We start from the raw sequence: 22,262 nt of genomic DNA on the forward strand, positions 1-22,262 counted from the left end.
CACGGAAAGCATATTTCACTCTCATTTTCTCGAGTTAATTTCATTTTCAGTTATAAATTTTAAAAATTAAGCAACATTTTACTTTTATATCACATGATTTTACACGTCATTTAATGATTAAATTAACAATTTAAAAAATAAAAATACCTAATTGATATAACATAAATAGTTTAAAATGTTTTAAAATTTAAGAACTAAATTAAAATGAGTATCATAATTTAAGAATGTTTCGGTGCAATTAACTCTTTAATAATAGGTGGTAACGAGATTACAAAATGACCAAAATCGTGAGGATCCAAACAAAGTAAGATTAAGGGCAATAATATAATATTTGGCCAACCAAATACATCAAATATGTTAAATATATTTTAACACTTTTTTTTTTGTCCGAAACCCTTCTATATCTAGTAATCATATTGGACTCCAATTAAATATGAAATTGAATCAAGTTGAACCTTTAAACGAGATAAATATTTTTTTCTACAGTCTCCACCTATCTCCCAAATATCAATCATCCATTAAATAATAAATTCAATTATCAACTCAATAGCAATTGACACTTAAAACATAGCCGTCGAATAGATTATAGGTCATAGCTCATAATCAGTTATCTGTTGGTCATCACAGTTGTTTCAAGAAAAGAAACCAAGACTTTATCTTTGGTTATAGTTTTATCACATTGATAAATTGGACAAAGCAATTCTTAATTAACAAAAAGTCTGCTGCTGCATTAGATAATACATAGGTACAAGCACCTGAAAACTGCATCATCTTATTATACATATATATATGTTATAAAATGCAGTGCTTGAACATTCCCTACCCTACATTCTTCAAAATTCATTGTCATAAAAAAATTGAAATCATACGACAGAACAAGAGATTAGAAGTAGAAATTCGATCCCCAACAAAGGCTAATGGAACATATTAAAAGAAGCATCAAAGAAAGGAGAAAATAGGCGAAAGTGCTTACCCCAAATGCCTACTCAATCTATAGAGAGGATGAAGTAGACAGCAGATTTTTGCTCTGCCCTGCCTCTGTCTCGGTATTGAAGAAGTCCTGAAGTGCAATCATGTTAATGGTGCACGACTTCAAACTCCTAATTGCTTCTGCACTTGCCAAGGCTCCGTCGACGGTTGTTATTATAGGAACCTTGTAAGCAAGGGCCATTCGCCTCAATTGCCGACCATCAATCTGATCAAGTGCATCACCAGAGCTTGTGATAACCATCAACTGGATTTGTCCATTAGCAATCATATCACCAGCATGTGGCCGCCCCTCGTGCATTTTCAGCACCCGTTCCACTGGGATACCTTTTAGTTCAAGAAAGTGAGCTGTCCCAGATGTTGAAATAATATGGAATCCCAGCCCCAAGAAAGCTTTTGCGATTCTTTCAAGATAGGGCTTTGTCAAGTCATTTAAACTGAGGAAAACCGTGCCGGAAAGTGGAAGCTTCTGCCCTGCAGCAATCTGGGCTTTTGCAAATGCTATTGCAAACTCAAAGTCAATGCCCATCACCTCACCTGTACTTTTCATTTCAGGACCTAACAACACATCACAGCCTTGAAACTTCTCAAATGGAAGAACAGCTTCCTTAACAGACACATGTTTTGGAGTCACTTCTTTTGTGAAATCTAGATCATAAAGTGACTTCCCTGACACAACAAGAGCAGCATACTTAGCCAGTGGGTGCCCAATTGCCTTGGAAACAAATGGTACAGTACGTGAAGCACGGGGATTTGCCTCAAGTAAGAAAACATCACCAGAAGCTGTGATTGCATACTGACAGTTCATGAGCCCGCAAACATTTAGCCTATTAGCCAGTTTTGTTGTCCATGACCTTATGGTATCTAAGCAAGAAGATGGGATAGTTTGTGTTGGAATTGAGCAAGCAGAGTCACCAGAATGGACCCCAGCCTGCTCAATGTGCTCCATTATCCCTCCAATCACCACATTACCATGCAAATCAGCAAGTGCATCTACATCAATCTCAACTGCATCTGATAAATACTTGTCAATCAGTACCGGACGTTCTGGGTCCACCTCAACAGCATTCTCTAGATATGTCACAAGCTTGTCATCATTATATACAATCTCCATTGCTCGGCCACCCAACACATATGAAGGCCGGACAACAACCGGGTAACCTATCTCTGTTGCAATGGCAAGAGCATCCTCTTCACTCTTGGCAATCCCTCCTTTTGGCTGCTCGATCTTTAACTCCTTAAGAATTGCATTGAACCTCTCTCTGTCCTCAGCTGCATCAATGGAATCCGGTGAGGTACCCCATATGCGAACTTGCCCAGCCCCACTGGCACATGCAGGCCGATGCTTATCTAAGTAACGTTGGATGGGTAGAGACAGCTTAAGGGGTGTTTGACCTCCAAACTGGACAATGATTCCATCAGGTCTTTCTAATTCAATAACGTTCAAAACATCTTCAACGGTAAGGGGTTCAAAGTAAAGACGGTCACTGGTATCGTAATCTGTGGATACAGTTTCAGGATTCGAATTCATCATGATTGTCTCAAATCCTGCTTTCTGCAAAGAGGAATAAAAATGCAAAAAAGAGAAAAATCAGCAAATTTATCAAAAAATTGAAATCGACATAAACAGCTTGACATTATTAAGTGTTGGGAAGCATAAACAGGAAGTACGGAACGCAAACCTGAAGGGCAAATGATGTATGGCAACAGCAGTAGTCAAACTCAATCCCCTGACCAATACGATTCGGTCCACCACCCAAAATCAAAACCTTCTTCTTTTCAGTAGGAGCTGATTCACACTCAAAATCATAAGAGGAGTACATATAAGGAGTATTAGCCTCAAACTCTGCAGCACAAGTATCTACCCTCTTATATGCTGGAATAACTCCCAAAGATACTCGTTTATTCCGGACCTCTTCCTCAGAGGATTTAGTTGCAAAGGCTATCTGCTTATCACTAAAGCCTCTCTTTTTGACCTCATAGAACTCCTCCTTTGTCAGATCAGACAAACCTCGGGACAAAAGATATTGCTCCACATCAACTAACTCTTTAAGCTGAGTGAGGAACCATTTGTCAATGAAACTCAGCTCATATATTTCGTCCACTTTCATCCCCTTCTTCATTGCAGCATATACAGAATGGATTCGATCTGGGCTGGGGACTCTGAGACTGTACTTCAATTGATCCCAATCCCAGTTGAGTTCTTTAACTTCTGCACATCCCCATCCAGAGTAGCCACATTCCAGTGATCGAACTGCCTTCTGAAAGGATTCCTGCAATGTGCGGCCTAGAGCCATGGATTCGCCAACAGATTTCATCTGAGTTGTCAATATTGGTGGAGAGCCAGGGAATTTCTCAAATGCAAATCGTGGGATCTGCAACATTAGTATAGATTAAAGATATTAAAATATATATATTTATAAGCTGATAATATAAAATCATATGCAAGTAAACAAAGTTATGAATGCTATCTGAACCTCGGCACAAGATTATTCCTCTTAAAAAGCCAATTGAAACACACAGATAAAGTTTCTATTCTACTGTTCCTTCTATGAGATGCATCATCATGTGATAAATGAATGATCTAGCATTAAATAAAGAAACCACAATCCGTTCTCAGTTTTTATAGGTGTTAAATATACTACTCTGTTCTTAATCTTAACCACAGTAGAAACCCACAAAACCATCCAAAGAAACAAGTTACTGACCTTAGTCACCACATAATCAATAGAAGGCTCAAAACTTGCTGGAGTCTTCTTGGTAATATCATTAGGAATCTGATCTAATGTATACCCAACCGACAACTTTGCTGCCATTTTAGCTATAGGAAACCCTGTAGCTTTTGAAGCCAAAGCTGAACTTCTTGAAACCCTTGGATTCATCTCAATTACCATAACTTCACCATCAACAGGATTAACCGCAAATTGCACATTTGAACCTCCACACTCCACACCAATCTCCCTAATAATCTTAACACTATAATCCCTCAACCTTTGATACTCCTTATCAGTCAAGGTCTGTGCAGGTGCCACAGTAATTGAATCCCCCGTATGCACTCCCATAGGATCAATGTTCTCAATTGAACAAATGATCACAACATTATCAGCCAAGTCCCTCATCACTTCCAACTCATATTCTTTCCATCCTAACAATGATTTCTCAACTAAAACTTGCGAAGTCAAACTAGCAGCTAAACCAGCCTTACAAATAGACTCAAATTCTTCCTTATTATAAGCTATCCCACCCCCAGTACCTCCTAAAGTAAACGCCGGCCTAATGATCAATGGGAACTCCCCGATTTCATTAGCTATTTCAATGCATTCATCTAACGTATTCCCTATCCCTGAAGGTGGAGTTTTTATACCTATGGTTTTCATAGCTTGCTTGAACAAGTCACGGTCCTCAGCTTTTTTAATGGCGTCAAGCTTTGCTCCTATTAACTCCACGCCATATTTCTCCAGAACCCCGGATTCTGCTAACGCCACGGCGAGGTTTAAGGCTGTTTGGCCACCCATTGTGGGTAAAAGCGCGTCGGGACGTTCTTTCTCGAGTACTTGTTCGACTAATTCCGGTGTCATGGGAGTTACGTAAGTCCGGTCAGCCATATCCGGATCAGTCATAATGGTTGCCGGATTCGAGTTTATCAAAACCACTTCATACCCTTCTTCCCTTAATGCTTTGCAAGCTTGGGTACCCGAGTAATCGAATTCACAAGCTTGGCCGATGACGATGGGACCGGCTCCGAGGATCATAATCTTTTTCAAATCCGTCCTTTTGCCTTGCTTGGGACCCTTTTCTTCCGCGGAGGCGTTGGAGTTTGCTTGGATGGAGACACGTTTGGCCGGCATAGGAGAGAGGTGGCGTTGCGATAGCCATGAACGGAGGTGGAAAGAGCTGCGGTTAGGATTGGGGTTGGAAGAAGAAATGAAGAATAAAGGCGGTAAGTTGAAGGATTTGGGAAGGAAAGGCTTGGAGAAAGAAGAAAAACGGGAAGAAGAGAAGCTTTTGCAGCAGCTCATGGTTGGGTTCTCCGCTTTGCTTTTGCTTTTGCTTTGTTAGTGTCGGCAATGGTTGCTGCTACTTGGAGTGAAGTAAGGGAAGGAAAGAAGAAACTGACAGAGGAGGATTTCACTAGGGTTTTTTTGACTTTAGCTTTTTATTAGGATATTGTTTTACTTTTCCTATAAAAAACTATATGCTTTTTTTATATTCTATCATATCTTTGAATAAAGTGTAATGACCGAAAAACCCATGCTAAGCTGCATTTTATGTTGTCTGGATGTAACATACATACATTTATACACACATACTTGCATACATACAAAGTCCAAATAACATAATGTGGCAAATGAACGGTTCTATTATTAGTAGAACTACTGTCATTGGCTATGAAACACCAATTGAAGAAAACTTGTGTTCAGAGAATGTTTCAGTATAGCAATTCCCCAAAATATGAACACGGCACAATATCAGTTTATACATGTATATATATAACTTTTCTGGTTACAATATCCCTAGCTCTGAGTTGCCTCATTGGGAAGCATTTGCTGTCAAATATATGCATCAGTTTTCTTATCTGTTTCCTAGTGGCTTTTGGTTCTTTTCTTCAATGGTCGGGTCTAAAGGCACTTTAGTGCATGCCACTGCAGATATCCCAGTTTTTGTTACTTGCATTATTCCTGCTTAAACTGATTTCACCACAACTTCCAGCTTCAAAAGCTGCGCTATTTCATGTTCTTGTTCCAAAATTATGTGTTGGAATCTTCATAGTTTCCAAGAACAAACATGGGAAAGTGCTGCACTTGCTAATCTGCATGGCCATAAGGATTTCAAGCTCTGGGAATCTTTTCATGTTTGATTGTTTACCAAATCTGGTTTTGTTAGATAGACATAATAACCCACAAACTAACCTTGGTACACAAAAAATGTCATAAAAACTGAACATTCTTAAACATCATAGGCATCAACACACATTTTATCAGTAAAAAGCACAAAAACAGCTTTCAAAGTTGGTTCCTATTTCTATAGCAACATTTCAGCTCAGAAGGACATCTAAAAGGACAAGATTTCATGATGTTAATCTCCCACCTTTCAAGGAATTAGATGCCAATGTGAAAATATAATGAATCAAATGATCTGAAACCCAGCTAATGAAAATTGAAGTAGCAACGAACCATGGCTAATAGGTTTGAAGAAATGGGAAGGGACATTGATCAACCTTGAATATTGTATATTCAGTAAACAACTATATGCAGCAGTAGTTTAATCAACAACAACAAACAAAAATTTCCCACTAACATGCATCTGCTGCATTGATCTATGTTACTCTCTTTCAGGCGCCCTGACATTAGGCTAAAACACTTTGAAACTGCATAACTATCACGAAGGAAGGTTATAAATTTGAAACAATGTTTATCACGAAGGTTATACTTTGAACCTTACACTTTGAAGGGTTTCATTAGGTATAATAAAAAGGATAAAAACTTATGTAATTATTTTGAAAAAGTACAATGGTTATATCAGTATTTCATCCAAAATGCAAGGTTCCGAATAAGAAATTGCATAACTATCACGAAGGAAGGTTATAAATTTGAAACAATGTGGCAAAACATCAACATTTCCTCTTTGCAAATGAATTAAAACTACGAAAGCCTATATATACCACTATATTGTTGAATTATCTCTACCATTATTGTTTATCATCAGGACTCTGATCCTCCCTTCTACTGGTCAATTCCATCCCTTCTGCAACATTTTCTTTCACTGAGCCTACATTCTCCTGACTTTTACTCTCATTTTCTTTACTTGAGGAACCATCCATGAAGGAATTTAAGGCAAGCTGACCCGAATAAAGGAATAAGCCTAGAGAATTGATACCGAAAACAAATGTGGCAAGGTAGCACAATCCATTCACAATAGTCCTGCAAATTACAAACATGTAAGGGATAAAAACTACAAAGGTTTATAGCCAGGATCATAAAATGGAGTACTAGTTGAAAGGTACCTGATAGTAATTGTTATTTGTCGAACCTGCAAAGCATAAAGATGAAAAATGTTTGAGAAAAAAATGGTAAACACTCTCAAACAGGAAAGGGCACCACACACATGACTACTCAAAAGTTCAAAGAGTTTAAGCAACTAGAACAGACAAGAAAGAAAAAAGTAAATGCAGGCATAGATAAGGGCATTGAAGGGACAAACCGAGAAATTATCCGAAACTGTTTGGCGATTAAGAGATGCCTCAATAGTAGTGGTGAACTTATAAAGAATAAGAGTAATGACACCCGCAGCTATGCTTCCCAACAATGCTTGAACTGCTGAGGGTGTTGATGACTTGGTGTCGATTGAAGCTGAACTAATTGCTTTCAAGTTATCTAGTGCCTCTTCCTTCAATGATTTCTTTGTATCTGATGACCTCAATCTCTAGTAACAAGAAAAGGGTTCTCTTTAATATCTAACTTAATTCAAAACCACGCATTTGAAATGGAAAACAACAACAACAAATATCAGTGAAGTTTTAAGTTTTAATCGGAGATTGAAAGTTTAAACTTGAAACTCCAATTCAAATATACCCGATAAGAAAAACCCAATTCTTAATGCTAAGCAAAGAAGATACTGACCAGCTCTTTAGCACGCTTAGCACGGCGTCTAAGGGAACGAAACAGGAAGACCCCAATGGCACCAGTAAGCAAAACACTGGTGGCAGTTTGGAGAGGAGTGGGGTCGTCATTTGTAGCGAAGATTGAAGTAGAAGTAGAAGATGGTGGTAGCTCAAAAGGTCCCTCTTCTTCCTCTTGGGTTTCTGCTATGGTGGTGATGGGTCCTTGAGCATGAGCTAAGAATGGCCCAAGGTGGGGTTTCGAGTGGGCAGACAAAAAAGTGGGTTTTTGGAGAAGGAAGAGAGGGGAATAAGATGGGTTGTGAAGGGGAGGAAGGGAGAGAAGGGAAGGGGAGGAAAGGAGATGAAGAGATGGAAGCATTTGCAGAAGAGGGTTTCAGAAAGGTTTTAGTTTCAGGGAAGCTTATTTGTCATGAAAATCTTTTTACGGATTCTGGTATTTCTTTGAAGATTGGATTTGGAAATGAGAAGGTATTGCAGTGAGTAAAATATCTGTGGGATATTGTTGCTGTTGAAGTTGGGTGTTGGGTCCCAGTTTGAAGGAGTTTTGAGTTTTCATCAACCTCAAATCTCAGGTTAAGTTGATTTTTCATAAATAATTGATTTAATCCAAAAACTTGGTGATATTAACTTAATCTTGTTTCACCCACCCAAATATTGGTAAACTATAAAAATAGTTACTTTAGTTTTACTCAGATTATATTTTAATTATTTATATTTAAAAAGTTACGTTTTAGTCACCTACGTTATGGTTTGTTACAAAATGGTTACTCTACCATTAAACTCCATTACCTCCTTAACGAGGGTCGTATATGACAGTCTAAATAGATTTTAAATGCCAACTTAAATATATATTCGTAAATGTATTTTTTTAAATGAAGCAAAATAGAAAATAAAAGTTATTGTCATGAAATTAAAATTTGTTCTTCCAATTATAGGATTGAGGTAAGTTAATACTCTTTTGTTATTTCTATTTTTTGAGGAAAAAACTTAAAAAATTTATGAAATTTTGATGATTCTAATGTTTTTGGGTTTGTTTTAAGAGATAATAAAAATATGATTTTGGTTTGAATCTAGGGCTGATCGATGAAGCTTGATTTTTTTTTTGTATGAATATATGGAAAAATGATATGTGAAATTTGTCCTCAAGAAAAAAGTGTTGTCCATAGTAACGAGTTAAGAAATAATCTATATTAATTTATAAATTTTTGGTATGCCTATTATATACAGTTGAAAAGGTATTTGAGTCCTCCTTTTAATGAGATTAACGTAAGTGAATATGAGCCATATATGATTGGAAATATATCGAGTTTATTTTGTAATGGTTTAAATAGAGTTAGAATTTATTAGTAGGTGATTAGATATAATGGTAAGGTACATTATATTCTTCAAGGAAAGATTTAAATTTGAATCTTGGAGACGACATTATTGAGAGGAATAATCACGAACCCCAAATATGACCATAAAACGAACATGAAAAATATAAAAAAGAATTGGAGCTAAATTTTGAATTATGCAATTGGGAGATGATAATTATGATATGAGCCATTTTTAGTAAATGTTGTTGAAGTTGCCTAACAATAACAACAATTTTGGAATTTTGTTGCACTTTATTCACAAGGAATCAAAATTTGAGAAATTTTTAAAAAATAACAAATCATTCCTTTTAACCATTTTTCGTTACAGACATAACGGAAAAATGACATGGCATTTAATCAACTCCTTGCTGCTATTAACCGGCCGATTGGAGGGTTAGTATTAGTTTAAGTAGTACCATTTAATAGTTTAGGGTTTAAGCAGTAGAAGAAGAAGAAGTGAAAAATTCTAAATCTTAATCTTTATGACTCAAATCTGAACCAACAAAACAAATAAAACGATGAAACCGAAACCCCCCAACGTCAAAACACATATTTAAGATCCGTCAGAGATATCTTAGTATCGTCAAATAAGGGTGGCGAACGAATGGCGGTGGTGGGCTGGTGCCTTGGTGGATGCCGGATGGGTGTGGTCATGTGGCCTCCAGTAGTGATGATGGTGCAGTAGGAGATTCGTACGAAGCAGCGAAGGCAAAGTTGTTGGCATCATGGAATATATCCAGAGAGAAAGAGTTGGAGGAAGAGTGAAGGAAAGCTTAGAAATGGGATTGTTTGGAAGAATCCGAAAGCAAAGCCATTGTTGCAAATTTTGAGGAAAAAAACGTATAAAAAATTTACCCATCTATATGACCATTTATGAACTCTTGCAAAGGTTAAATGCTTTGCAACTAAGTTACCCATCTATATGCCTTTTCATCTACTGACTTTCACTTTAAGAGAAAACTCCCAAAAATATTAGAAACACAAAGAAAAATTCGAAATCAAAATACCCCCATCTATCATCTCCATTGCCAAATGTAGATGAAACTTTGGTCACTGCTTCTCCTCTATGAGGCTTTCTTCTCATCTATAGACAAAATCAAAATTTGAGAAACTAGAATGAGATTTTGGAAGTAATGGTGATATGTCATTGGTGATGAGTGGAGCTTTGGAGGTTGAGTTTACCTAGATTTAGAAAGGGAAGTTTTAGATTTGATGTTTCCTTACAATTTCACCTCTCTCTTACTGCCAAATGCTATATTAGAATAGGAAAAGCTAGCTAGTTAGCAATGACAATGGCATTTTACTGATTCAGATCCGCCTCTCTTGTTTCGACATTTCCATTTCTTCTCTTTTCTTTTTCTTCTTCTTTTTCTTTTACAATTTTGTTTGGTACTTAAATTGAGTTTTCACGGTGGCTAGTTAACTAGCCATGTTAGCTAGTTAACGAGCCACATCAGTCGTCTTGTTAGGCCTGTAATAGAAAATGTTAATGGATGACTGATTTGTCACTTTTCGATAACATTAGTGACTGATTTGTTATTTTCTAAAGTTGAGTGATTGAATTGAAATCAAAGTGACTATTTTGTCAGTTGTATCAAAGTTGAGTGACTGTTGGTGCAATTTACCTTTTTTAAATAAATAAATAAATATATATATATAGATATAGATATAGATAGATAGATAGATAGATAATGTTTTATTTATAAAATGCCTAGAACTATTTATAATCGCTCTCAGTCCCGAAAAATAAGAGGATAAACATACTTCAAAGCACTCAAACTCACGTCCTCCTATACTAGCCTCCTATACTGGCAACAATGCCAATGTCAACCAAAGTAAGATTTAGTCTACCTAAATCTAAGATTTTTAAAGATAAAATATCATTAAGTCTAATTTCTAAATATTCAAACAGATCATGATTTTAACATTTATAGCTTAAGATATGATTAATTTAGTATGTTTTGCATAAGTTAGTAGAATTATTGCCTATAAGGTTTTGAGTTTTTTGGGATGATTGGTTTATAAAATGAGATAAGTTTATTTATATGGTTTCCAATACATTTTTAGCAATCTTAAATATAAACTAAGTTCATGGCTAATTTAAGGAGTTTAAATAAGTGATTTTGATGTCCATTCACTGTTTTGATACTCGCCTAATATTTCTTAGATTTTGTGTGTATTACTTTTGTCTATTAGTTTCTTAAATTAGATAAATATACAAACAAATTATTCTTTTATAAAAATTATTTGATTCTTTGCGAGTGAGATTTTTTAGACTCCACATGCAGGTTGAGAGTTTGCCTGCTTGTGGAGTCTAAAAAAACTCCATTAACAATGTATTAAATAATTATCTTATTTTTATATTAATTTTATAATGTAATTTTCGTTTCGGTATTAGATTTTGAGATTTGATGAAACAGGTAACTAAAAATTAATTATTTTAAAATTTCATCTATAAGATTTAGAATATATTCTATTTTGATATTTGAATCATGCTATTAGTGTAAAATCTTTATGATACTAAAATCATGCAAACCAAAACACTAATATTGCACAAATAATGATTTTAAAATCTTTAGAATGATATTGTTGATGCAAAGATCGAACAAGACAAAGGTTGTGGTGGTGTTGGTCGATTCACCCTATTTAGGACGGGGTGAAGAGTTGGTGCCCAAAGTAAGAAAAAAGAAGAAGAAAAAGATGAAAAGGAGAGGAAGATGAGAAAGGTCAGAGAGGGAACCCATTCTCTTGTTTTCCTTATCTTTTTTATCACCAAGCTTATAATCATGATAGCCTATTTGTTTAGGCAGTTGTAGAATGCGCGATATGTGATAAGTGGATCCCTTGATGAGATTTGATATGTATAATAATATTATATTTGTATGACAATTGCCCCTAGTCAAGGGAAATGTTATAAAGTGATCGTATCTGAGAAAAAAATATGAATGAAGTCTCTATGTTGTATGCTTGGAGCTTTTTTTCTTCTTCTTCTTCTTTTTTTTTTTTTACCAATCTCATACTGACGATGAGTTATAAGATTGCTCGCATATGAGCAAGGCGTTAATCGAGATACATTGCTTGCTCAATTTAAAATATAAATATACTGATATTTTTAGTAAATGAGTGAATGACTGACAAGGAGTGTCAATTATTAAATTACACACATTTGGTACTATAGACAAATAAATTTTGGACCAATTAGAAAACACCACGTGCCAAGCCGAAATGACCATGAGCCAAACTCAAAATTATCATGGTGAAAATGATGACATCGTATATGTGTCACAAATATTTTTATTTAATTAATTTAAATTAATTAAAAGATAAATATTAAAATTTTTATTATCACTTATTAAAAATAAATTAATTAAGTGATAATATCACAGGATTATTTTGTCTTTAATTAATTAAATTAATAATACATTAATAAAATAAGAGATAAGAGTTGGCTTTATACTTACAGCAATATTACAAGTTTACAACCTTTACTAGTTTGCTTCCCTTTTTTGTCAGAGAGAATTTTGTATGTAATCTATCCAACAAAGACTGAACAGAGCTTTGTTAAAACCAAATCCTAAACTCCAAAACCCCATCCTGAATTGGAAAATTCAAAGCCCTCATCATTTTATGAGTTCCGGCAGTCAAATTGGACTTGAACCCTTTTATAATAATAAGGAATTATTATTGTACATTAATGGCCAAAAAGATTTTTGTTTACATAAGATTTCATAGTATCAGACAAGGACTCTGCTTCTATAGGCCTTCGAAACATGAGCACCGGGCAAAATAGAAAGGATATCAGTCCTAAATGGAAAAATGAGAGTAGAAATAGAAAAGAAAAGCAAAATTTATGTCAAATTTGGTACGAGAAATGGGTGATGTTTTTAATGCTATTCTCAGCACTCTTGTCGAACATTAGTTGCCACAGCTCTGGCCCAAAACTTGATTTGTGCCTTCATATCCTTTGCTGAATTCTTGGATACACATGTTGGAATGGGAGGTGGTACAGGGCCTTGTACCAGCCATGCCTCCGACAAATATGGCTTCCTCACCTTGTCTGGTTGCAACTCATCTTCTATCTTATCCCCTTGCAAGCCTGGCAATATGTTCACAACATCAGGGCTCAGGTCTTCCTTGTCGAATGTGAATCCTAAATCCTTGAACCCTTGCAGTTCTTGGAATGCAAGATCGCTATAGCTCTTTTGCAGCATCTTCTTGGGGTTCGAGTGGCGGTACCTCGTGACCGAAGCCTCGTTGGTGTTGTTAATGGCTTCCACCTCTTGGTTCCTCGGTGGTCTAATGCTACACCTTGGCAAGTTTGTTGCCTGCAAAATGCAAATGATACATTCATATATACAATTCGAGATTATATATGTATATAGGATCAGATGAGTACCTTATTATGATTGTGCCTTGGTGGCAATATATCTGGTGAGTCAGCCAATGCTTGTCGGATCAATTTGCTCATTCTAATATCACTGACTTTGGCCTCCATTGAAGAAGGCAAAGAAGGTGTTCTTTGCAAACTATGTCTCCATTGTCTCGATGATGATGATTCTCTATCAGGCTTCTTTGTCTTATGATCAGAACATGTTGTCGTCGTCGACGTCGTCTTCGATGCTTGCAATGATAATTGCCTGTTTAATTTGATCTTCTCACCGTGGTTCTTTTTTGCTTCAACCTGTTCTCCCCTCCCTATACATGGAGGCAACGACGGTGCACGGACCAAACCATTAGAGTTCTGATTATTATTACATGAATCATTTGCCAAAACATCTTGTCTGAAATTCGATGAAGTACAAGGATCTGAATAACATCTTGACATCCTCCTCCTCCTGTCGAGTAAGTTCTCGAAAAACCAAGACTCTTCCAAGAGATCAAGAGCCTCGGTTTCCTCCATTACTGCAAAAACTCAATATGAAAAAAGAAAAAAAGACAGACAAGGGATCTTTATATTATGTCATCTATTGAATTTGTAATTTTAATTAGAAAAAGGCCAAATGGGTAAGGTTGCCATGTGCTTTTCGAGATCACAACTCACAAAACCCTTATTAATATTCGAAGAAAGATTCGGTGGGTACATTTGTTAAGCCTAATAAATATTTTTGGTTAAGTCGAATATTTGATATTTTTTAAGTAAAATTTAGTTAAAATTTGTAAATAAATATAGTGAATTTAAAAAATTAGTAATTCTAAATTTAATTAAAATTATTAAAATATGGAAAAAATTGATATCAAATTATGGGGATGTGCTAGTGTTGAGATATAGGGTATGGATTTGCTGTCAATGACAGCGCAGTTCCCATGTGACAAGTCTTACTGTTAATTGAATTATGAAGAATAAAATAATGTGTTGTAAATTGTCTTCTCGTCTCATCAGACAAATTGGAAAACAACTCATTGCGTATTGGAAGTGCAGATATATGTGTTGTTTTTTTCTTGGGTGGTTGATTTAGAAGTTGAAGGAGGGTTCAGACTTGTGTTGGTTATTTTCGTGCACAGATCTCCTTCAATCATGGGATTTGATTTTGTTGGTTTTTGGTTCATCTTTCACGACACCAAGATTAGATGTGTTTTAGGATAGACAATATTACTGATTATCAACCCTTTATATTTTACCCTTTTTTATTAAAAAAAAACTAAATTAGTTTCTATCACGGGTGAAGTCAAGAAAATATCTTTAAGTGGAATCAAAATTAAAGGATTAAATTTAAATTTTATTATTTTTAAAGGCTTAAAATATAATTTTATTTTTATTATTTTAAATTTTTAAAAGACTTAAATGAAAAGTTTCTACTTTAGTAGGGGTTGAGGCCCCTGCCAGCCTCCCTGGATACACTTCTAGTCTCTATACTTTAAATAAATAAATAAAAAGCTAATTCATTTTCACGATTAAATTTTTCATCCATTTTCATTGTCAAAAATTGATGTGATTGACGGAATAATTAGATAGTTTCACATGACATGTCATGTGTACATCATGACGATGTACAGAGACTAGTTTTTAACACTAGAAAAGGAATAAATTTTAACAAAAAGACTAATTTGCTTTTGATCTAACGTACAAGGATTAATTTGCATTTTTTAGTAAAATGGCAAAATGCAATCCGACTCTTAGTACAAGGCCTCCATGATACTTTTACCAAGATAAATATATATGAATTTTAGTTTAATGTGCAATTTTGTGCATGAAATTTTGATTTGATCTATATTAATTATTAAAACAACTATTGATATATCATCATTTTATATTTATATATTGCATGCACAAATAATTATATTTATCTAATATAAAAATAAATTGATGTATTTATTTTGAAGAGTGGAGGGAAGGAGGGATGGTAGGGTTACGCTCATGATTCACTCATGAGTTTATTTTTTTTAGATTTAAGATTTTAAGTTTACATTTAGCTTTTTTTATTGATTAAAGTTTATTGGTTTTAGTGATATTAAAATTTTATTAATATTATCATTTTGTATTCATTTTTAATTTGGATTGTTTTTATTTTTATTTAAGTTTGATTTTGAATAATTTTAAACTGAGTTTAGATTTGGGTTTGGTTGGTATTGGCCCAATATTATTGGGTTTGAGTTTAAATATATATTATATTTAATAAGTCTAAAATTAATTAATTTTGCTTAAACAATTTTAAATTTTAAATTTTAAAATCGAAATCAAATCTATAATCCTAAATTAGCCGATTACTTAATTCGACCTTAAACTGAAATTGATATGCTAATACATAATATTATAACATATAACTATTACTAAAACTATTAATACATATATAACTATTATTATATTTACATATAACTATATGATATGATATAGCATTCTATAATATAGTAAGAGAATTAACTTTCAAATATTTGAAAAATAAATAATAAACAATAATATATCATGTACTACTATTATATTTTAGATTATAATAAAAGATATAGTATTACATAATATTATAATGTTTAACAATTGATGCAGATATATATAAACTATTAATATATTATATTCTATATGGTATGATATAATATTATATAATATTGTAAGAGGGTTAACTTTCAAATGTATGAAAAATATAAGGACTTAGAGCAAATTTCAAACAATATAATAATATATAATGTACTACTATTATATATAATTATTATATTATAGATTATAATAAAAGATATAACATCAATAGTGATGTGTAATTTAGTATATTAAAATACATTTTTATAATTACAAGTTTTGAGTTTTGAAATAAATATTTTAGATTATGAGTATTAAGTTTATAAATTTAATAAGAAAGATAAATTTTTTTTAATTTTCAATTGTTAATATAATATAATAATTAACAATAAAAAACTATATTTTTTAATTCATATAATATCATGGAACAATAAATTTTACTTACAGTAAACACTCTAATTATTTTAGATTAAAGAACTTTATTAAATATATATTTTATACTTTTTATAAGGTAAATTTAAATCGTGTTATCATTGTATAAAATTAAAATGAATCATTAAATTTAAAATTAAAATATTTATAATTTATAAAATTTAAAATTATTTGAATTCGTCAAAGCCCGTCAAAAATTTAAACCTAACAAAATTCAAACCCATAATAAATTTTAATCTAAAAAAATTTTAATCTTAACCTAATCTAAACTCTAAAAATTAAATCAAAATAAACTCAATCCAAGCCTGCTAGCGAGCTCTAATGTTTATGAATGTGGAGGTTTACAAACTCATTTTTTTTTAAGAACTTTAGCTCGTAAACCTTGATAGTGCAATAATCCATAACTATTATATAAAAAGTACAGAGTTTTTTCCTGTGGACACGTGGAGTGGTGTCCTTCCCTTTTTTTTATAGGCCATGACTTTTTTTTATATTATTTTATTTATACATTGATAATATTTTTATTAAAAAAATAACCTTAAAAAATATTTATTTTTAATATTTTATTATACTCTTATAGAATATTTGTGAACATCCTGACTTTATTTGTGGACTCTAAGAACTCTACCAAATATTTTTCTATATTTTATATAATAATTAAATATCAATTATGATCCATTTATTTTTTAGATTATATAAATCATTAAATTTCATTTTTTATTTCTATATTACATTTAAATTTGAGATTTAAGCTTTATAATTTGAGATTTAAGCTTTATACTTTAAGTTATGATATAATTTGATACTTCAACATTTATAACATTATCAATTAGTTTAAATACTTTATTATGATAAAATTTATATGTGAATTTTAAGAATTGTTAATAACGTTAAAATTTTTTGTTAGATTCAAGTCTATTGCAATGCTGTTTTTGTGACATTGGTATCAAATGAGTATTTTTTTTAAAAAAATTTTAGAATGTCAAGTTAATGAATTTAATAGAAAATTTTAACGGTATTAACAACTGGACCTAAATTTTTATAAATTCAAAAGGACTAAATTATTGAAAGCAAAGATATAAGGACTAAGTTCAAATATAAAGAAAGTACATAAACTTGGAGAATATTGTAATATTTAAATTTTAACTCAATAAGTTAGCTAAAAATAATTAAACTCAACTTGAAATGTGTGTTGACATTCTTCTTACAAAAACTTGAGTAAGTTATTTTGTAATATTATAATTGTTGATGTGTGAAGTTAGTAAGGAAAAGTAGGTGATGGTGATGATGACAGTTCACCCTAATGGGGTGAAGAGCCACAGCGTTTAAGGACGAAAAGAGGTTAGGGGAGAGAGAGAGACTCTTAGTACTTGATGTTGTGTTCAATTATCACTTTAGTGTCGTGAGTACGCTTATATGTGACAGATTGGGAATGCCACGTATCTAGATCTCATTAGCAACAAAATTACGCTTTGTCTTTTTTTAGGGGTGGTAATGTGACCTTTTAGGTTGATAACATGATGTATCAAGGCAATAAAGTAATCAATGAGCTCAATGTTCCATGTGTTCCCAATAGAGGTAGTCTTGTGCGGAGATCCTTTGAGGTCTTCCTGGTGTGAAATTTGTCTAGCAGGGACACATGTAAGGCCCACGGAGGTGATATAACGATAATAAAAAAAATTTCAATAGCAAATGTTCAAAGTTCAGGCCACAATCTTGCTATTGAACCAATACTGTAACAGCTCAATTTTTTAGTGGTTTTAGAAACAGTGGTTTGAGGCCACCAAATTCGACGAGTAAACTCATAAATTTTACTAATTAATATTTATGATGTGTGTGATAAGTTTTATATTTATGATTGATTGTACTTGAAAACTAACTATTATCACGATAAAGGCAAGCGCACCTATCGAACAGTAGTATAGCTTATAGCAAGACCGGAATGTCGAACCTACAGGAACTAAAAGTACTAGTATTAACCTTCTTTTTATTATCTAGCCTAAAAATAAGGGGGTTTGCTTTGTCTAAACTAATTAACTAAACTAAGAATGTACAAGAAGTAAATTGGGGAAATACTTTTTGGAAAACTGATTGCTTTAGACAATACCCAAGGAAGAATCCACCTAGACTTCACTTGTTATTTGACTCTGAACTAGACGATTTATTCACTTGACTCATCTGTAGAAATCCCTAATTTATATTATTATCTCTCTCGAGACTAACAACGTCTAACCCTAGGTTGATTAATTTAAATCTCTTTCTAATTAAAACCCTTAGTGTTGCATTAACTCGAACTATGGATTCCCTTATTAGGTTTGACCCTAATCTGACAGATTTATGTCGCCCTATGTCTAGGGGTGCAATCAACTCCACTTAATTATGCTAGATCTACTCTTAAACATGGACTTTTACTCCTCTGAATAAGCACATCAATACTTGAATCAATATCCTGGTATATTAAAGCAAGAATTAAGAACACATAAATAAGAACAAATAAAGTATTTATCATATAATTCAGAAAATAGTAACAAGATCCATCTTAGGTTTCATCTCCCTTAGGTATTTAGGGGATTTAGTTCATATGTGTAAAAGAAAACATCTCAGAAGAATAATAATAACAAAACATAAAGAAACGCAAAAACCCCTGAAGGAAATTGAAGGGAGATCTTCAGTCTTGAAGGAGAATTCGGCTTCTGAGATGGATCAATCGGCTTTATTCGAGTAATTCCTTGCCTTCTACTCCATGTATTTTCTCTAATCCTCTTCTAGGGTGTTTATATAGGCTTTAGAATGCTTCAAAACTCTCAAAAGTGGCCTTTTCCGAGTAGAACTAGACTTGGGTTCGACAGGGACACGGCCATGTGCCACGCCCGTGTTGATTTCCCATGTTGACCCATTTTCTCCGTTTTTGGCCCGTTTCTCACTCTTTTTACTCTCCTATGCTCACATAAGTATAAAACATGACATTAAAGTATTAGGAGCATCAAATTCCACAAATCTAATGATAATTCATCCAAAAATGTGCTAAGCATAGGATAAAAATATGTATATATTACGACTTATCAAATACCCCCACAATTAAGCGTTTGCTTGTCCTCAAGCAAAATCCTCAATTCACAATTAAGAATTCATTTTTCTCAACTTATAATTCCTATCAATAATATCTCAAAATAATCCATAAGTAATCATAGATTGAGAATTCAACTAGAAGAACATCAAAGTTTCAAACATTCCAAGTTGAGCATTTTATCACGAAAACATAGGTGTCTCCTCTCATCTAAGTAATCACCCTTGATTCAAAATATTAGAGAGTTAAACATCCTCACTAAAGATTCACTCAAATCACTTGAGGTGTTTAAGGACAATAAATTTATCACTCAACAGTTAATATGAAAAGTTATTACCATAGGCTTGCGTGAAAATAAAATCTCCACCACTATATATTGAGATGATACATCAATCAAAAGGTCTTTAGACGGTTGTAACGTGGCTTTGGTTAGGGGGTGTGGTCACAACTTGAAAAAGAAGGTTATAATTGATATTGAATTGAAAAATTACCTAACTAGGAAAATACTAAAATTTACAAATTACATTCCTAATTAGATGATCCTCGAATTGAGCTTTTCTTCATGGATAACATCATTTTAATCCAAGCATTACATAATTTCGTAATATGCTAGACGACAAATCTCAATTTCAGCAACTTTGTTTTTTTTTAAGAATAAGCATAAATCAAGTAACATAGAACTTTGCTAACTATCAAAAATAAGACATAGCTAAGCAATTTAATCAAATCAAATCTCGACAAAAATAGGGATCAAATTAATTGAGGGGATTTCAACAAAAATGGGTTATGGGTTAATATTGAGGGTAAATAAATGAATGGCTTATTGGGCTCAAGGGGGTTCACTAAGGGTTAATTATGGAGGTAGACTTTTATGGAGTGAGTGGGTTAAACCTAAGTGCCTTTATCATCTCGACATATCAAATCAATGGTGTAGTCTTGACATGCATAATCGAAGTAAGTTCTAGAGTAACAAATCAATATTGATGCACTCATAGAAAAATAAAAATGAGCATGAAAGAAATAATATATGCTCTAAAGGCTCAATATCTCACAAAAATCATGGCTTTTTGATGTCAATCCTGTGAATTTCAACTTCAAGGTAATACCTAAACTTGGGAAAATAACCTAAAAATTTTCAATTCTCAAAAATCAACTTATCATGCTTGATTCTCTAATTACTTAAAGTTTAAACAATCAATGTGTAAATGCCTATGTTTTAATTCAAGACATATCAATAAAAATCATAAATTAATCAAAATTCATTCTAATAGTGATATGAGTGAGTTACGTGAGAATAAGACAAAATTCAGGGATTTTTCTGATAATGATATAAATAACCCCCCCACACTTAAGATGTACATTGTCCTCAATGTACAAAGATAGATTTACTGAAAAATATAGATATAAGATCATAAGATAGGGAGAGAAGTGAAACTTCCTGAATGTTCAATAGAATCATTGATTTGGAGTCATGGAAAGTAATCGACTAAGGCAAGGGTGAGATTGGAGGAGGATACTTCGGTGGTGGTAGAGGTTATTAGTCCATAAGTGCTATGCTAAAAGAATATTATAACTGGTGGTAGCTATGGTCGTGGTCGAGCAACGCATGGCAGTCGTGAAGGACCTTTTCCAGTGGAGTTGCAAATTCTTAAGTAATAGTGAGCTTTGGAGCCCTTCATAACTGCGATAGAATCAATAACTCTTTAGGAAATATAAAGTAGCATGATTACTCGTAAAGAAATGACTGAAAACACAAATTGCTTAATATAAATTGTAAAACCTAAAGATGAAGTAAAAATAGTATTAAAGAGAAATAAAATAAAAAGTAATTTAAAAAAAAAGATAAATAAAGATAAAAGTAAAAAATAAAAATAATAGATAAAAGTCTTCAAAAATCCTCATCGCCAGATGGTTCGTGAGGTGGGGGTGGCAATGAAATGTGAAGGTGCTGACAAATCTGATGCAAGGTTGTATAAATGTGATCAAAGAGCTAAAAACATTGCTGCTCGAATCGAGTGAGACGCTTAGAGATGTCAGAGAGTGAAGCAGCCGCATGAACTAGACGACGAATAAGTGGTGGCTGAGATGGTGGATCCTCGTGAGGTGGAGGGACATCATCAGTAATGTCCTCTGGGTCCTCCTGCTTGGCTGACTGGACGAGGCGGTATTAAGGAGGATCAAATCTACGTCGTCGCTCGATCATCCTCATATGGAGCATACTCGAGATGCCCTGTGAGGACATCTAACCGATAAGGGTGAGGGAGGATGATTGTACTGCCGTGTTGAGGAGACCGAAGTACCGCGCCAGGTGAGTCACAGAAGGGCCAATGGAAAGGACTCCCTTCCTATGCCGCTGTGTCTGATGGCGAATGGCGAGGGCGATGAAATAAGCGAGGTCGAATATGTGCCCATGCATCATGCTCCAAAAAAATAGGCGTCATTAGTGTTGACACGTCGGTACTCTCTCGTCGTCCTGTCAAGGTGTGGGCTAGGATGGCGTGTAAGTATCTCACTGACGGGACGAGAGCTGATGCTTTGGAGTGGCTAGGGTCATAAGTGGCCGAAGTAGGGATTAAGACCTTCCAACAATTTGAAGGAGAATAGTGGATGTGGCGATAGAGACTGTCGAAGTCGTCGTTGTCCATGAACTCCTTCGTATATAGTCCTAATGTGACACCGAACTCAGGCACGCTCAACTAGTGAACTAAGCCACCAAGACGGAACTAGACCATTCCAGGACCATCGAACTCTGTCATAACATTTTGAAGGTGAAAGGTCGAACAGAGTTTTAATGGGAGCTCGAGATATGTCGGCTCGACGATCTAGAAGAAGAGCCCCTATGGGTCAATAGTC

At 33.8% G+C, this 22,262-nt stretch overlaps 3 protein-coding genes across 3 annotated transcripts; all 3 read right to left on the minus strand.

The window, feature by feature from the left end:
- Positions 1–707: 707 nt before the first annotated feature.
- On the minus strand, positions 708–5,164 carry LOC107917754 (carbamoyl-phosphate synthase large chain, chloroplastic). Its single transcript, XM_016847049.2, has 3 exons — positions 3,696–5,164; positions 2,670–3,362; positions 708–2,542 (listed from the first exon to the last, which is right to left on the minus strand). Exons 1-3 carry the CDS (start codon positions 5,004–5,006, stop codon positions 992–994), a joined length of 3,555 nt encoding a protein of 1,184 aa, XP_016702538.1. The 5' UTR covers positions 5,007–5,164; the 3' UTR covers positions 708–991.
- Positions 5,165–6,531: 1,367 nt separating this feature from the next.
- LOC107917756 (uncharacterized) lies at positions 6,532–8,164 on the minus strand. Its single transcript, XM_016847052.2, has 4 exons — positions 7,608–8,164; positions 7,189–7,410; positions 6,992–7,017; positions 6,532–6,908 (listed from the first exon to the last, which is right to left on the minus strand). Exons 1-4 carry the CDS (start codon positions 7,965–7,967, stop codon positions 6,677–6,679), a joined length of 840 nt encoding a protein of 279 aa, XP_016702541.1. The 5' UTR covers positions 7,968–8,164; the 3' UTR covers positions 6,532–6,676.
- Positions 8,165–12,521: 4,357 nt separating this feature from the next.
- On the minus strand, positions 12,522–15,032 carry LOC107917755 (uncharacterized). Its single transcript, XM_016847050.2, has 2 exons — positions 13,361–15,032; positions 12,522–13,289 (listed from the first exon to the last, which is right to left on the minus strand). Exons 1-2 carry the CDS (start codon positions 13,862–13,864, stop codon positions 12,861–12,863), a joined length of 933 nt encoding a protein of 310 aa, XP_016702539.2. The 5' UTR covers positions 13,865–15,032; the 3' UTR covers positions 12,522–12,860.
- Positions 15,033–22,262: the final 7,230 nt, after the last annotated feature.

The sequence above is a fragment of the Gossypium hirsutum genome, chromosome A01 (assembly GCF_007990345.1).
Source record: "Gossypium hirsutum isolate 1008001.06 chromosome A01, Gossypium_hirsutum_v2.1, whole genome shotgun sequence".
Lineage (NCBI taxonomy): Eukaryota > Viridiplantae > Streptophyta > Magnoliopsida > Malvales > Malvaceae > Gossypium > Gossypium hirsutum.

Excerpts from the sequence above, each read along its gene's own strand:
- LOC107917756 (XM_016847052.2), bottom strand. The coding sequence starts at position 7,967 with ATGCTTCCATCTCTTCATCTCCTTTCCTCCCCTTCCCTTCTCTCCCTT. Across the intron at positions 7,411-7,607 it reads CTAAGCGTGCTAAAGAGCTG|AGATTGAGGTCATCAGATAC; the intron begins GTCAGTATCTTC and ends TCTTGTTACTAG. Across the intron at positions 6,909-6,991 it reads CAAATAACAATTACTATCAG|GACTATTGTGAATGGATTGT; the intron begins GTACCTTTCAAC and ends TGTAATTTGCAG.
- LOC107917755 (XM_016847050.2), bottom strand. The coding sequence starts at position 13,864 with ATGGAGGAAACCGAGGCTCTTGATCTCTTGGAAGAGTCTTGGTTTTTC. Across the intron at positions 13,290-13,360 it reads CAAGGCACAATCATAATAAG|GCAACAAACTTGCCAAGGTG; the intron begins GTACTCATCTGA and ends TGCATTTTGCAG.
- LOC107917754 (XM_016847049.2), bottom strand. The coding sequence starts at position 5,006 with ATGAGCTGCTGCAAAAGCTTCTCTTCTTCCCGTTTTTCTTCTTTCTCC. Across the intron at positions 3,363-3,695 it reads TTGATTATGTGGTGACTAAG|ATCCCACGATTTGCATTTGA; the intron begins GTCAGTAACTTG and ends CTAATGTTGCAG. Across the intron at positions 2,543-2,669 it reads ATACATCATTTGCCCTTCAG|AAAGCAGGATTTGAGACAAT; the intron begins GTTTGCGTTCCG and ends TCCTCTTTGCAG.